Below are 15,757 nucleotides of genomic sequence, written 5' to 3'. Positions count from 1 at the left end.
AAAGTATAAAAATTACAAATATTTTTCAAGGTGAACGTGTATATGTACCTGATAAAAATATTTACATTGTTTATTATTCTAGCGATATTTTTAACCAGGTGCATATTTTCCGTGAGGCATTTTCCGGAGATTTTTTTTTTCCAATATACATTTTCAGGATATTTTCTTGGCATTCGTTTTACTCAAGTGGTTAGATTAAAGTGTTATTTTGTGTGCTGTGAAACCTAACTAGAATTTATTTTCATTCCATAGTTGCTTCACATAAATTTTTAATTTCATGTAATATTCAGTTTCATAATGGCACTATCATTTTGAGATTTACTATACTTTTCAGTTTTTTTTATTAAATGTCGTCTACAACTACTTTCAATAAAATACTGATATATAATAGGGAAATATAACATACACGTGCACACATGCTCACAAACATACATCACCATATGTATACAGTGTTTTGTATGTGTGCTTACATATATATATATATATAGTTTACATACAAAACAGTTTTAATAATTCCTACGAAAAATGTGATAAATTTTCAGGAAATAAACTGCTTAAATTTATATATATATATATATATTGCGCTTTCCATAGTTTTAACAATTCTGCAACAAAGAATATTTTTTTTTGTTGTTGTTGTTGTTTCTATTAACATCTCGATAATGCACTTAGTATATAAATACTTGCATTGTAACTCATATATAGCTAATTACAAGGAAATTGCGTTGTAACTCGAAAATACATTTATTTTCTCAAGAAGCTACTTCGACCAAGCTATTTACTTGTTGCTACCCCCAAAGTGATTTTACTCTATAAAAGCCGAACTGCCTGATCTCATTCATCAGCCACTTCATCTATTCTGCTGTTGAGTTATGCAATATACATGCATACATACGTCGTGCTAAAACTAGTCATAAGTCCCAAATATAAAATTTCAACATTTTATGTCAAGTTATGCGACATACGTACGTGTAAACGTCATGATGGAACTATTCAAAATGGAAATTTTCTTTGAAATATGAAAATCGAAATGTTTTGCGATTACAATACTTTATTTATTTCTCACAACTCAAAATGGTGTCATAAATAACTAACTACTAATAAATTTATGATGCAATCTAAAGAATTATTTAAATCTAATACTTTAAACTGGAATAAACTTATAATATTTGAAAATTAAATATAAACATAATACTAAAATAAGTTGCGAATAATTTGTATTCGAAAAATTGGAACACGAGAGAAAAAAATTCTCACAAATTTCCTTTGTATATTAAAATGTATTTCCTCAGAAAATAAGGATAAAAAAATGCAAGATTAATTTTTCACCATTATCGAAGCAATTCCTTAAAGAAACTGGAAATTTAAAGCATTTTACGTAGTTTCTCTTACTGATGTATATTGACTAACTTTCTGTATTCGGCACATTGATTTAAGGTACGAGTAATATACAGCATATGTGTTAGTGTGCAAATTATAAAGTAGCCAAATAGGAGATAAAATACTATTTTAGCAGCCAGTCTCGTGATGAAGATACCATAGGGAGAAAAACTAATTTCACTCGCTAAATTCAATTAATTCGGAGGGGAGAATTAGCTTAATTATATCCACATGGAAAGGGAGGGCCGCTTTTGAAGTAGTTTGAGTAAAAATGCTTGCCGTTTTTGCGACAGACCAGGTAAGAAAACACGATTATTTTTATGCCGTGTCCTGAAAAAACCCGTAACGCTCGGGGGGGTTAATAGAAAAAACGAATTTCGAAATGCTTATGTTTCACTTCTTGCTTAGAAACTCTATATTAGAAATAGAAACAAATTATAACCCCCGAACCAATTCAAAACATAACCACGTATGTCAGTGAATTTCCAAAAGTATTACTCCAAAATGCTAATTTACACTCAAAATAGCAGATGTAAAAACAGACATAAATTTCAGATGATTAAAATTAAGAACCTTCTGCTGATTTTGCCCAAAATTAAGGACTTTTAAGGACCAAAAATCGATTCAAAAAAATCTAAGGACTCTTAAGGACTGTACGAACCCTGGTATACAGATGAGGGGGGATCACATACCTTATTAATGTCTTTTTCATTTTACGCTGTTTATTTTCAAAGTCTCCAGTATGTCATTATCTGATAATTTACAAAAATTTAATATTGTTTTCATTTCTGTATATAATTATTGATTTTGTTTTATGCATAAATATATATGCTACCTTCCTGCCACATTTTGTGTCAATCAAAGCAGTTTTGTCAATTTTTTTGCATTTTACATCTTCGTGCTTAACTTTTGGAAGTGAGTCTATTTATATACTTTTAGTGTGGCCAATTGTTACCAAAAAGGGAAGTGCGCAACTACATATTATAGCAGTCACATATACAAAATTTCAATGTTCTGAGGCTAATCATTTTTGAGTTATGCGAGATACACACGTATATACGCCACAGAAAAATTTCTTCTGAATTCATTTTAAATCAGTTTTAGAATTCATCTGGAGGAAAAGAGTCCGTTATTTCTTACGTACAGATATCACACCAAAACGTCATTCAATAGCGGTCAAAATGGATATTTTCGTTCAAATTGCAATACCCTGAACTTTTCGCAATTACAATACTTCCTTTTTACTTCGCACAAGGCAGTAAAAAAATTCTGCAGCAGCAGCTGTGTAGCATATTTAGAGCGACCATACACTAAAAGAAAAACATGACTATGAATTCAGTTTGTAAACCAAATCTTTTGTAAACCTACTGTTCATAAAAAAAAACATAAAATGTGCTCTTAAAATCATATAAAAGAGAACTTTTTTTGTTATTTTACAAATGATAAATGCAATAACATCTCTTAATTCAGGCAAGATTCAGTGCTTGCAGCAGTTTTAGCCATGTGGCTTACATAAAATCCTTATATTTTGTTGCCAAATGAATCATTCAATCCTTTACATTTTTTTAATCAAACATTAATTTGAAATTTCTGTATTAAATGCAATTTACAATTTCATATCTTAAGTCAATTAACTTATTCTCACATCACATAACACTTTACAATTATTTTTGAAATTGCATCGTGTCGACGTTTTGTTTAATATACGAGGGTTGGGGCAAAAGTCATGGCAACTTTTTTTTTTTTTTTTTTTTTTTTTTTTTTTTTTTTTTTTTGTAGATATGTGAACGGATCACAAAACATATATGTGTCATGTGGAAGTTCTGCAGGCACAGTGTGTATGCAGAACAACAGATGGCTCTGTGATAGCTGGCTGTGTGGTAGCGAGGGCTCTGAAATCAGTCAGTTGGTGAGTGTCGTGCGAGATGGAAATAACCAGTGTTGAGCAGCGCGCTTACATCAAAATAGCCATTCTCCGAGGGAGAAATGCGATGGAATGTCACAGTGAATTAGTAGAAGCCCTTGGGAATAATGCCCTACCATATCGTACAGAAACACGGTGGGTAAGAAAGCTTCAGCAAGGACGTGTGTCAACCAGTGATGAGCAACGTTTGGGACGACTGGAGAGTGTGCCGTCATTGAGCACTTCATGGATGAAGACAGACGATGGACGTTACTGGAGTTCGATAGGGCAAGTGGCATCGAGAAATGCACTGTCCACAGGATATTGCGTAATAAGCTACAGCTACGCAAAATTGCTTTGTGGTGGGTACCGCATGCACTGATAGAAGTTTAAAGGTCTGTGTGCTATGCAATATGCTCCAACCACTTTGCTCGCTGGCAAAAGGAAGGCGATCAATTCTTTTCACGAATAATCCCCATCGATGAATTTTGGGCCAGGGCATAACAAACCAGAACTGAAATGTCAGTCTGCAGAGTGGCGACATCCTGGATCACCAAGGGAGCAGAAGGTCCATCAGAATCCTTTCCCAGTCAAATTGATGGTGATCATCGCGTATGACGTCAGGGGTGTCACTGTTTGCCACTTTGTTCCTCATGACAGAGCAGTGACCGCACGGTGCTACAGGGGCTCATGTCAACTTTATGAGTATTGTGTTATCATTCTTTTGCACGGTGAAGGCCATATTGTCCTGTATACTACCATAATAAATTCGTGTGTTACGATATTTCAGTGCTATTCATTGTCCACACATGTAGTTAAAGCCTTGTCCTTTCATCAGTATATGTCACATTTTCCAACCGGACTGGTATCTTCAAGAAAAAAAAATAGTTGCCATGACTTTTGCCCCAACCTACGTATTACTAACTTTTAGTAAGAAATTTAAATTATAACAAACTTACCTGATCTGAAGCAGAAGCACTTGAAGGTTGCCCAGCCTGAAATTTCGGAAGAGAAAATTACTACCAATAAACAATTTTTGAAGCTCAAGTAATATTTATATATATATGTATGCATTACAGACACAGAAAAAAGTCTAAGATATCTCTTTTGAGAAAGCACTAATAACAACACATTTGATATGTAAAACTTTTATATTATTTCATATATTTCACCTGAAAATCTTGTAGAATAAAACAGCTCTCATAAAACTTTTTAGAATTAACGGATCCTTCATTGAAAAAAAATTAAATGAAATGTAATACATTTCATAAAACATGACAGTTGCTTAACTAAAAGAATAAAATCTACAATAACAGTCCCTTTTAATATTTTCATGACAAGTTTTAAATTACAAATTCAGCTTAAAATTAACCATAGAAATACTTCACAATCACCTTACATTTGCATGTATATCTCAAATTTCTATTAAAAATCTGTAATCTGACTCTCACCTTAGCATGAATAATAATTAATACAGGCCAAAAAAATTACAACAGATATTTTATTTTGTAAGTTTCTGTACAGTCAAAAGACGTTAATTCGGACACCCATAATCCGGAATGATCTATAATCCGGACCTCAAAGCTACAAACTTTCTGCGCATGCGTCTGTACAGTCAAAAGATGTTAATTCGGACACCTATAATCCGGAATGATCCATAATCCGGACCTCAAAGCTACAAACTTTCTGCGCATGCGTCTCTTTGACGCATGCGCGTAAGACCTTTACGGCTGTGCATATGCATGTGCGCATGCGCATAATACGTTTACGCATGCACGTCTAATGTATAACGCATGGTATAAGCTAAAATTATCCAATTATTTTTTTCAATTAATGTTGCAGACTGCGTTGTTCCTTAATCTTAGAACTGGATCCGGCTTATTATTTTTTGCAGACTAACTTTCGATTATCTCAAATAGAATTTCCGATGCTGGATCTACAAAGCGAAAGTATGTTTCGATGTCCATCAAACAAAAAGTGGAATTGCTGCGAAAAATTGATAAAGGCACATCCTTTGTTTCTCTAACCATTCCGAAATCTGTTTATCAATTTCACACTGCTCTGCGGCGAAGGGGGGGGGGAACGAAATGAATTGGAAGTTGATCTGTCAGCACTATCCTTATCCTGACGACAGATGTTTTTATTTTATTTGGTTTATAATTCCTTACTAAATGTAGTATTTCATCTCGATGTACTCCGTCTTTGATATGATTTAAATCAAATTCCTCGTCATTATAATTCGCTTCCGATAGTGAAGAAAGTGACACAGAGGTTATTGAAAACGAAAAAATTTCAATTGACAAATTAGTTGGTATTCTCGACACAGCAATTATAGGACTTGAACAGCGGAACTTTGTAACTGAACAAGAAATTATGTCTGTTTATAGAATTAAAGAGAAAGTATTATCACATAAAACGAAGCAACTTAAACAACTTACATTAAAAGAAATGTTTAATAAAGTAAACAAATAAATATTAAGCTTTTTTTTGTAAATTTTGATAACCTTTAGATCATAATTGTTCTTAATTTCATAAATTACGGTTTCATATTTTTAATTTTATAATTTCTGCAAGCCATCTTGTCAGATTTAAACTGATGATCTATAATCCGGAATCGCGGAAGTCCAGACAAGTCCGGATTAATGACTTTTGACTGTATAACTCTTTCTTTGTAAACTTACTTCTTTTTTGGTATTTTATTTTATGTGACATTTCTCCTGAAAGACAAATTAATCTTTGCATCCTGCAGGGTTGCCACTCAAACAGGAGAATGAAATTCCCTGACTTTCCAGGTATGTTTTGAAAGAATTCCAGTCTATCCGTGTAATGTACGTTGGCTGTGCTAAGAGGTAAATTAATTATGGTGTTACTTGTACTGTGTAGCAAATTCACTAAATTATTCAATAAATCCCAGAGGACATTTATTCTTAATTATTCTTGGTACACTTTGTTTGATAATTTTGTTTACTTTTCTGCTTAAAAAACTTAATAAAATTTAAGATATATACATTGGATAACCAACTGTATGTTTTATTTAATTATTACTCATGATCATCACCAGTTCAACATGAGGCTAACCCGGTCCTTATAAATCACAACGCAATGCTAAACAGTTAGGTTAGATTTTAGGTAAATTTAATTTGCGTGAGGTATGTTCTTAAAAGGCACCTTAACACTTGAAAACACAAATATAATTATAATAGTTGTTGTTTTCTCCACTGAAGATTGAGATTAGAATCTTCCCAATCTGGAATAAAATAAGGCTTTTTTTTTGCAGACATTCTGCAGCTAAACGAAAGAAAGAAATCTATTTTAATAAATTGAGGTATTTTATATTTATTTCGCAGCATACATAAGGAAAAAATATGTGCATTAAATTTCGTGATGGTATGTCATCATATTGCTATAATTAATTTCAGGATTATGCCAGAGAAAATTTCCTGAAATTTGGAAATATTACTTACTAATGATAAATAAATTTAGAGGGAAGAAGCAACATTAAATGATATGAATAACATAAAAATAAAGATAATTGCTTAAAATTTAATTAGAATAATCAACGATATTTTAGCGAATATAGTTATATTACATGGTTATCCTAGATGATTGATTACTATTTTTTTTTTTTTATTTTACTGCAAAATGACAAGGTATTTATTAAAAAGAAAAAGAAAAAAAAAAAATTGCGGTAAAATCCTAGTATACGATACGGCCTTCACATGATTTTGAAAATTGTCACCAAGAACAAAATGACCCGTTTACTGCTCATCATCATGTCGCCAAATCCCGCTGAAGACTAGCTCTTTCCTTGCTTATATTCCATCGCTCAATTAACAGTAAGCCACTACAAAAGTAACTGCAATAGCATCATTGAAGAATGCTCAATAGCTTAAAAAAGCATGTTTTAAATAAATTCACAAGCCTGTAAAAAGCCTACTACAGGCTTCATAAGCTCTGTACATAAGAGCAGATTCGACCGGTAGCGAAAACCAGTTCTTCAACATGTCCCATTCACATGGCGAACAAGCATTAACTGCCTCGCAGAATTGGAGGTAGAACTTGGTTAAATGTTCCTACCTGTCTCTGGAGCAGGGCAAATGGGGAGATTTCCCATACTGCACTGCACATTTGCGCCGTTCACTAATTTTAACAAACAACAAGGTTACATGCAACAGAATGCTCACTGGACTGTCAGCGAAACAATTGCATTGATAGATATCTGGAGATGCGATATCGTCCAAAAAAATTAGATGGAACCGTACGAAATACGGAAATTTGTAAACTAGTATAGACAAAGTTATCTGATCTGGGTATTCCAGAAACGCCATTCAAATTAAAACTAAAGACATGCATATCGTCTTCAACGAGACGGAACTCGGTACCTTTTAAATGATTTTTTTTTTAATTTAAGAACTTTCATCTACTTTTTTTTAATATTATTAAATAGTTTTGCACGACAAGATAATTTTAAGCTGAAAGAAAATTTTTAGTCCAAAGGGCCCTGTATTATATTTAAATAAATAATGAATCTGCACAAATGTATGTATGTTTTTCGCATTGTGATCAAACAATGGTACCTAGAGCCATCCAATTTTGAATAACGTGCGTTTCGACCCCAGTACGGGCATCTGGAAGCCCAAATTTGGAACTTGTTTTATTTACTATTTCATATTTTGTAAAAATTTCAGAATTTTTTTATTAACAAACTCGATGATTTCAAAGCAAGCAATGGCAAAACTTCACACACACACACACCAAAAAAAGAAAAAAAAAGAAACTTCTTGTATCTCCTGCATGCGAGACTCTGTATCGAAAATTCTAAAGGTATGCTCATTTTAAAATTATTTTGCGATACTGCTGTTGAACTTAATTTTGTAGTTCGAGTACATAGAACATGATATTTAATAAATAAAAGTAACACACAAAACGTTAAAAAAACGCCCCTTTGGACATAATTTAAAATCTGAAAACCTTTCAAATTATTTTCTACTTTTCTTTTGGCCAGTAATTTTTTTTAATTAAAATTTTTTTAGGAATTTTTTTAATTTTTTGAATGTTTTAACAATTAAAATGTCATTCTTGTCCCACAATTTTCAATGGTTTTTCCAAATTTTCTTATTGTATTTATTAGAAAGTTCTTAAATTTAATGATCGATTATGCAATTAATGAATTAGTTTCTAAGAAAAATAAAAACATAATTTTATGTAAAAACTTTGAAACAAATATCTCATTCACATTTTCACTTCAAAGAAATTTTCTTTTCAGTATTTTGCAAAACCCATCCCTGTTTCTATAAAGTATATAATTTTAAATAAGTGGTAAAAATATTAAATAATTTAGGCCATATCTATATAAATTTTAGGACATTAAATAAAAAGATTTATCGAAAAAATGCAAACTGAGAAAATGCATAAATGGCCTAAACCGTCATTAAATCATTTCAAATATATATATATATATAATAAAACCTAATGCTATTCAATTGGTTAATATAAACATAAATTACAAGCTTTTATTTAAAATCTTTGTAAAACAGGTTCAAAACAATTTTAATGCATGAATTAATTATAATATATTTTCTAAAACGTTTATAATCAATATTAAAATGTTTATAATTAATGTAAATAATACTAATTTGTCGTTTTATTCATTTTCTCAAAAAGCGAAGTTTGAAATTTTAACAGCCAGAAAACATTTTATTTAAAACCGTTCAGCAATATATGTGATTTCTTTTCTTCTTTTAACCATTTGGTCTCTATATAATTGCATTTTAAATTCATTTAGGTGTATTTTAGTTAATTAAAGAGTTGAACTCCGATGGCTTTCGATAGCAATAGTAAACAATGCCAAAAAAGATGTGAGCAAACGTTAGAAATCCGCCAATCCGATCTGCATTCGTGACATCATTCATTGCTCGCAGTGGCTTACGGGTTGAGGGATGGAAGACGATGTGCATCTGAACTGGTCCTGAAGGCGAAACTGCTTCATATCCCCATTTCTCCCTCATACAAATGGCTGCACGAAAGAGCGTTGCATGTGAACGGGGCTTTACACACTTCTGCATGTGGAAATTAAGTACTTTTCAGGTCTTTTAAGGACTATTAATGAAAAAAATTAGGGACCTATCAAGCAAATAGGAACTTTATAAGCTAAAGCAATTATTTATACTCGAACTTCGCTTTTGTAGTTTGTAAAAATAAAATAAATATGCAAGTAGGAAGCATTATTATTAAACACAACCTAATATTTAACTTAATTATAAAACAAATTCAAAAATAAAATAAACTTCATAAATTCTTTTGAGTAATAGCATTAAAATTATAAAATTTCTTGAAATATTAACATTTTACCCTTAAAATAGTCAAACATATTTTAAAAGAAAATAAGTGGCTTTTTATTTACATTTTACTAACACATAGCTTTATATTTTTTATGCCTCATTTTGTCATGTTCTCCCTCAGTCCAGAGTTATGTACAAATTTTATGTCAAGGGACATAAGTTATATTGTGAAGAAAACAATAATCAGCATGACTTATGACAGATGACTCTAGTTAATGCCACTGCTGCTGCTTGCTTACAGACACAGAGCCAATGATCAGAATAGAGAAGAACACCAGCTGTTGGCGCAGTTGGTAAATGATGAAAGCTATCTCTACTTTCCCAGATGTAGTTGGTGTCTAGAATTTGTTGGAGTCATATCCAAATAAGCCGCTGAAGCACTAGATATGATATGTTGCTTTGTATTATTTTAAGCCTACTCTTGCCCATTGTTCTGTGGGTGGTGGTTGCACTGTGAAATCACCGTGCGTCTAGGACTTTGAAACTTACTGAGGTAGTAGGGGGAAAAACTTATATTTCTTCGTGCGTATTTCCAATAAATGACGAAATTAACGAATTTTAGAAAGTGTATGTAAGAATTGCATTATATATAATTTTTTTACATTATTTTAGAAAGTAAATCATCAGAAAAAATTAAAAAGTAAACATTTATGTAATTTTTCTATAGCAGTGAAAATATAAGTACCTACATAATAAGGACGTTTGCCTAAATGGATTTAAAAAAAAGACTGTTTTTTTTTATTATTATTATTTCACAGAACAAAATTTTTGTGACAATGTTCAAAGCATGTTTTGTCTTTTTGGTACATGCATAGACCCACATTGAAAGTTTCGCTCATGTATCTTCTTCTATGGGGTTTATTCCTTGTGCTACCTGCCTAGATCTAAATTTCACTGGTATACGTCCGGCGTTAGTTTCTATTCATCTCGCACACGAAATTTGTGTTTTTTTTTTTATGTTAATGTGAGGGGAGGCTTGGTCTTTTTGGCTTTGGTATGGATCATTCGTTTCCCATTCATACTTATTTTATTCGTATTTCGTCCCAAAATATCCAGAAAATATTTTTAATTTAAATAACACTTTATGTGATTTCTATTTTTAATTATAGTAAAGTATATTTGCATTAAATTTAAAACACAGAAAATAATTTATAAAATCACAATACTAGCTTGGGAAGCAAGTGTGTTGAACTCGGAAAAAAATCTCTGGAAAAGAAAGACCTTTTCACTGTGCAGGTACACATATTGTTTAGTAATAAAATAAATCTGTGGTTTCAAAGCCTCTTATCTATATCCGGGTAAAAATAAACATTCGTATTTGAAAAGCAAGCAAGTGCCATTATAAAGAGCAGTGGTTCCAAGGCATGACCACCGAGCCTCTAGAGCAGGGATGTCAAACTCATAGGTATACTTGGACCAAACAAACAAGGTTTAACTTTAGGTGGGCCACAAAATAAAAATCAATATTCATAGAAACGTGGATTTATTTCGAATAATACAATAATAAACATATATATTTATATACAAAAGAACAAGAAAAATTTAATGTTTACGTCCTGATACTTGACATCTCTTCTCTGCTATTGTCTTTCCTATTTCGGGAGAAATTTTGTTTGCAGTGATAACTTTCAACGCTGACCAAAGGTGAGCATCATTAATACGGTTTCTAATAGGAGACTTATTACCTTTCATGACTGAAAATAACTGCTCGCACCGATTAGTGCTACCAAACATGGAAATAATTTCATATGCGAATTTTCGAGTATTTTCAAACCTGGCTGGTAAATATTTGTAAAATTCAGGCACGCCCACTTCATTGAATTTTGCTTTCAAATTTGTGTTGCATTGAATCTCGATCACCTCCATTTGCATATGGCTGGGTACTGAGTCAATACTTATTGAGAAAATCGAAGAGAACAAAAAAAAAAAAAAAAAAAAATTGTCCTCGGGGGAACTAAAATCATTAAACCTCGTTTCAAATTCAGTTGTTAAATTTGCAATTTTTTCTGCGTATTTTTGATAGGAACAAGTATCATCTAAACTTGATTTGTTCATGCTGCACATCGGGAAGTGCATCAAATCTTCATTTTTAAGTTGTTTTTCCCAAAGAACTAGTTGACATTTGAATGCTTTAATTATGTCAAACATGTTCGTAGTGATATGATCTTTTCCTTGTAACGATAAATTTAAATCGGTTAAGTGTTTGGTTATATCAACCAAGAAAGATAAATCTTGTATCCATATTGGATCGTAAAACAAACTTACGTCTTGATTTTTCGTTTTTAAACACTGACATATTTCTTCTTTCAAATCCCAGAATTGTTTGAGAATCTTGGAGCAAGATAACCAACGTACCTCAGTATAGTAGGACAAACCCGAATATTCACTATCTAACTCACTTAAGAAAGCAGTGAATTGACGCTGATTTAAAACTCGAGATCTTATAAAATTTATAACTTTTTTTTATATATGACAAAACATTCTCCATATTTATTACTTTCATGCATAGAACTTCTTGATGTATAATACAATGCATATGATGAATGTTTGAACCGTGAATTTCCCCAAGTTTTTTTCTTAGTTATGCTACGAAGCCCTTGTTTTTCCCGGTCATTGATGGAGCGCCATCTGTAGCTACAGAATTTAATTTTGCCAAAGGTAGATTGTATTTCTGCAGAAGTCCAAAAACACAAGTAAATATATCTTCTCCTGTGGTAGTACCAGGCATCGGTATTAGTTCCAGTAATTCCTCAAAAATGTTAAAATTCTTGTCACAAGAACAAAGAAACACTGCTAATTGAGCTTTGCCACTAATGTCCGTGCTCTCGTCACAGGCAATGGAGAAACTTTCGAAACTAGATGATTTTGCTTTGATCTGATCGCTTAAATTCGCGGCTAAATCAGTAACTCTTTCCGCAACTGTATTTCGAGACAATGAAATTGATTGAAAAGCCTTCACATTTCCAGGAAAAACAATTTCTCCAGCTTTCATTAGGCATTCCTTGATGAAATCACCGTCAGTAAAAGACTTCGAATGTTTAGCTATCAACTCGGACAAGACGTAGCTTGCATGTACCGCCGCTTCACTTTCTTGCAATACTTTACTAAACATGGAGTGTTGCTTTTTCACTCCTAACTTGAGCTCTTTCAACTTTTCTTCTCTCATTAATCCTTCGTAATTGTTATATTTCGATTTGTGTTGTTCGTAATGACATTTAATATTATATAACTTTGGTACATTAATAGTATTATTACATACCAAGCAGATTATTTTATCTTTTATTTCACAGCAAAAAAATTCTAATTTCCATTTTACTTGGAATATTCTAGGTTCGTCAGCGATTTTTCGTTTAATTTTACTACCACTTGGTTTTGATATAGACATACTGAATACAAAGGGCTGGAATAAACACGATTAACGTTAAAAAGTTAACAATAATTTATTCTTTCCACAAGAGATAAATCAAAATGCTGAAATATTTCTTCAAAAATATTCTAACAATATCACAAAATGTCAAATGTTTATCAAAAATCAATTCAAAACAGAGAAACTAATTCTATCTCACAGCGAAATCGATACAAATCAATCACAGCATTAAGTAAACAAACAGTTCGCTAGAACTACAGCTACTACGGAGATGAGTTGTTTGTTCTTGGCTTTTATAAGCTTTATAATTAATTTCTCGAATATACTGGAAACGTCTATAAATATCTGGATTTTTGTGGATGGCAACAGCAATTATGAGATATTTATTTATTAGGTATTAAATGCACATGCTGTTCTATTTTTAACCTTCCAACGCAGCTGTCTTTACAAAAATCTAATGCAACTTTACAAAAATTTTTACAAAAATCTTTTTTGCTAATGGAACATGAAGCAAATCTAATTACAATTCTAAATAAAAAAAACTAAATAAATAAATAACTATGAAATCCGTAACAATATGAATTAAGTAATAATAATAAAGCAAAGTGCATCGTACAAAACTATGATTGAGACCATGTGTTCGGCCACATTCTTCTATCGGGGGATGCGTACAAGTTCTGAGTGCACGTGTCCCCCAAAAGCCGAAGGTAGTTGAACGCAAGCTACTCACACGCGTTTGTAATTTAAGTAGTGTGTGTGTGTCAGCTCGCTGTGAGTAATCTAACAACACTGAATAAATTATCGTTAATTACTTAGCAGTAAACATTTCATTTTTTTCTTCGTGTTTTTTGCACTTGCCATAAAATTCAATTCAACAGCAATATCACAAAATAATTTAAAAAGAGTATATCGTTAGAATTTCCGATACGCAGTCTCATGTAATGGAGATAATTCCCCCCCGTACAGTGTCGCCATTGCTTGCTTTGAAATTGTTGAGTTTCTTACTAAAAACTCATAAATGCTTTACAAAATATGGAATAGATAATAAAACAAATTCCAAATTTTGGCTTCCAGATGCTCATATTCAGGTGGAGACATACGTTATTCAAAGTTTGATAACTCTGGGTACCGTTGTTTTATCATAATGCGAGATGCAGATTCTCCATTATTTAATTCCTTTGAATATAATACAGGGGTGATAATATTTGGTGGCAACAATTTGAAAAGTGAAATGCCATTTATATAGTCAGATTCAGTAAATTAATTAAACATTTCTGATATCCCACAAATCAACAAACATAAGTTTTTTCCACCTCTAATCTGCATCTAGGTAAAAAAGCAGACGATTCACTCAACTCTTCTTTCAAGTTCACAATTCACGTTGCTGTATTTTCTGAGCTTTGTTATTTCACGAGATTATTTGGTGCTGCCTTCATTTTTTATCTGGATATTTTGTGGATAAATTAAGAATATTTTAAATTTCAGCACTTTTTGATACAATTACAGATAAGATACGCACTCATGATTTTACTGCTTGCAACGTTGAAAAACATAAACATTGACGGTAATACAAAAAGTGCAAATTCTGCAAAAGATGGAAGCAGGTGCTATTCCTCAGTTTATAGCAGAATCGTATGGAATTGCGACACGATTGTGTATGATAGACAGAAAAATAAAGAAAAGCTGTTGAAATTTTACAGCAACAGTTATTCTAACACTGGAATCCGAAACCAGAAACCTTTGCATGAGGCGAAATCGGCAAACCTCGATGCTGTGTACATATAATAATACAATGAATAATATAATCAATCTATATATGTAATAATAATTTAATGCATATAATAAGTTATAGCAATAATGTACCTAATCATTTAATTACATGTATCTAATACGCCTTATTTATTTTGCACTTTTAGTCTGAATATAATGATTTATCTTTCCTGTCCTGAAATCTACAAAATCCAAAAATCCGTGCAACCTCTGGTCCCAAGCTCTGCGGATTTCTGGACTTCTACTGTACTTGGATATCAAGTCAGAATAAACTGTGCTTAATTGCCAATTATACCATGACGCTGATCTTCTATGAGTACTGCAGCAATTCTAAATGTTGTTTCCAATTACATTGCTGGCCACCGTAAATGCAACATCCTGAAGGAAGCATGCAAATAACATGAAATTTACAATATGCATTAGCGGAGGTGAGACTTCATATGATGACAGGAACATTGTGCACATGGCAGTGACGGATCGCTCAGTCACATCACGAACCATAGCACAGCACATTCAGTCACTAATGCATCATCCAGTATCTGCGCGTACCATTCGACGTCATTTACAGCAGAGTGGTCTGTCTGCAAAGACGTCCATTGCTTCGTCTACCCTTGACGCAGAACTACAGACGACGACGTAACCAATGGTGTGATGAAAGAAGAGAGTGGACGACAGAATGGAATGAAATTGTCTTTACTGATGAGTCACGCTTCTGTCTGCAATACCACGATGGTTGGATTCTGATGCTAAAGCAAAGTTTAAAGTTTAAAGAAATTAAACATTTAGCAGTAGTAAGCAATAAAAGCTCCCTGAGATATCATGTTGTGAAGACATTGAAGACAATAAAAGGTTTTGAACTTAACCAATTTATTAACAATATAATAAAGAATAAAAACACAGAAAATAAATTTCAACAATATCAGAGTCTTAGGGAAAATATAATATAACCATCATTCATCAAATAATATTTTTACCTGGTCTCCAAAACACTGGCAT

General features: G+C 32.2%; 1 protein-coding gene across 2 annotated transcripts in view; it reads right to left on the bottom strand.

Annotated features, from left to right (window-relative positions):
- The window catches only part of LOC118198978 (peroxisomal targeting signal 1 receptor-like), a 159,956-nt gene that overhangs the window by 122,005 nt on the left and 22,194 nt on the right, over positions 1-15,757 (bottom strand). For both annotated transcript variants that reach the window (XM_085827671.1, XM_085827670.1), the window contains exon 3: positions 4,243-4,278. In XM_085827671.1, the coding sequence (XP_085683797.1) occupies positions 4,243-4,278 (36 nt within the window). The remainder of the gene's footprint in view (positions 1-4,242; positions 4,279-15,757) is intronic.

The sequence above is a fragment of the Stegodyphus dumicola genome, chromosome 12 (genome assembly GCF_044657685.1).
Source record: "Stegodyphus dumicola isolate Sdum_Otavi_A_Nest chromosome 12, ASM4465768v1".
In the NCBI taxonomy this organism is placed as follows: Eukaryota; Metazoa; Arthropoda; class Arachnida; order Araneae; family Eresidae; genus Stegodyphus; species Stegodyphus dumicola.
The sequence above is the reverse complement of the archived record's forward strand: the minus strand, read 5'-3'. Positions and strand labels throughout refer to the sequence as shown.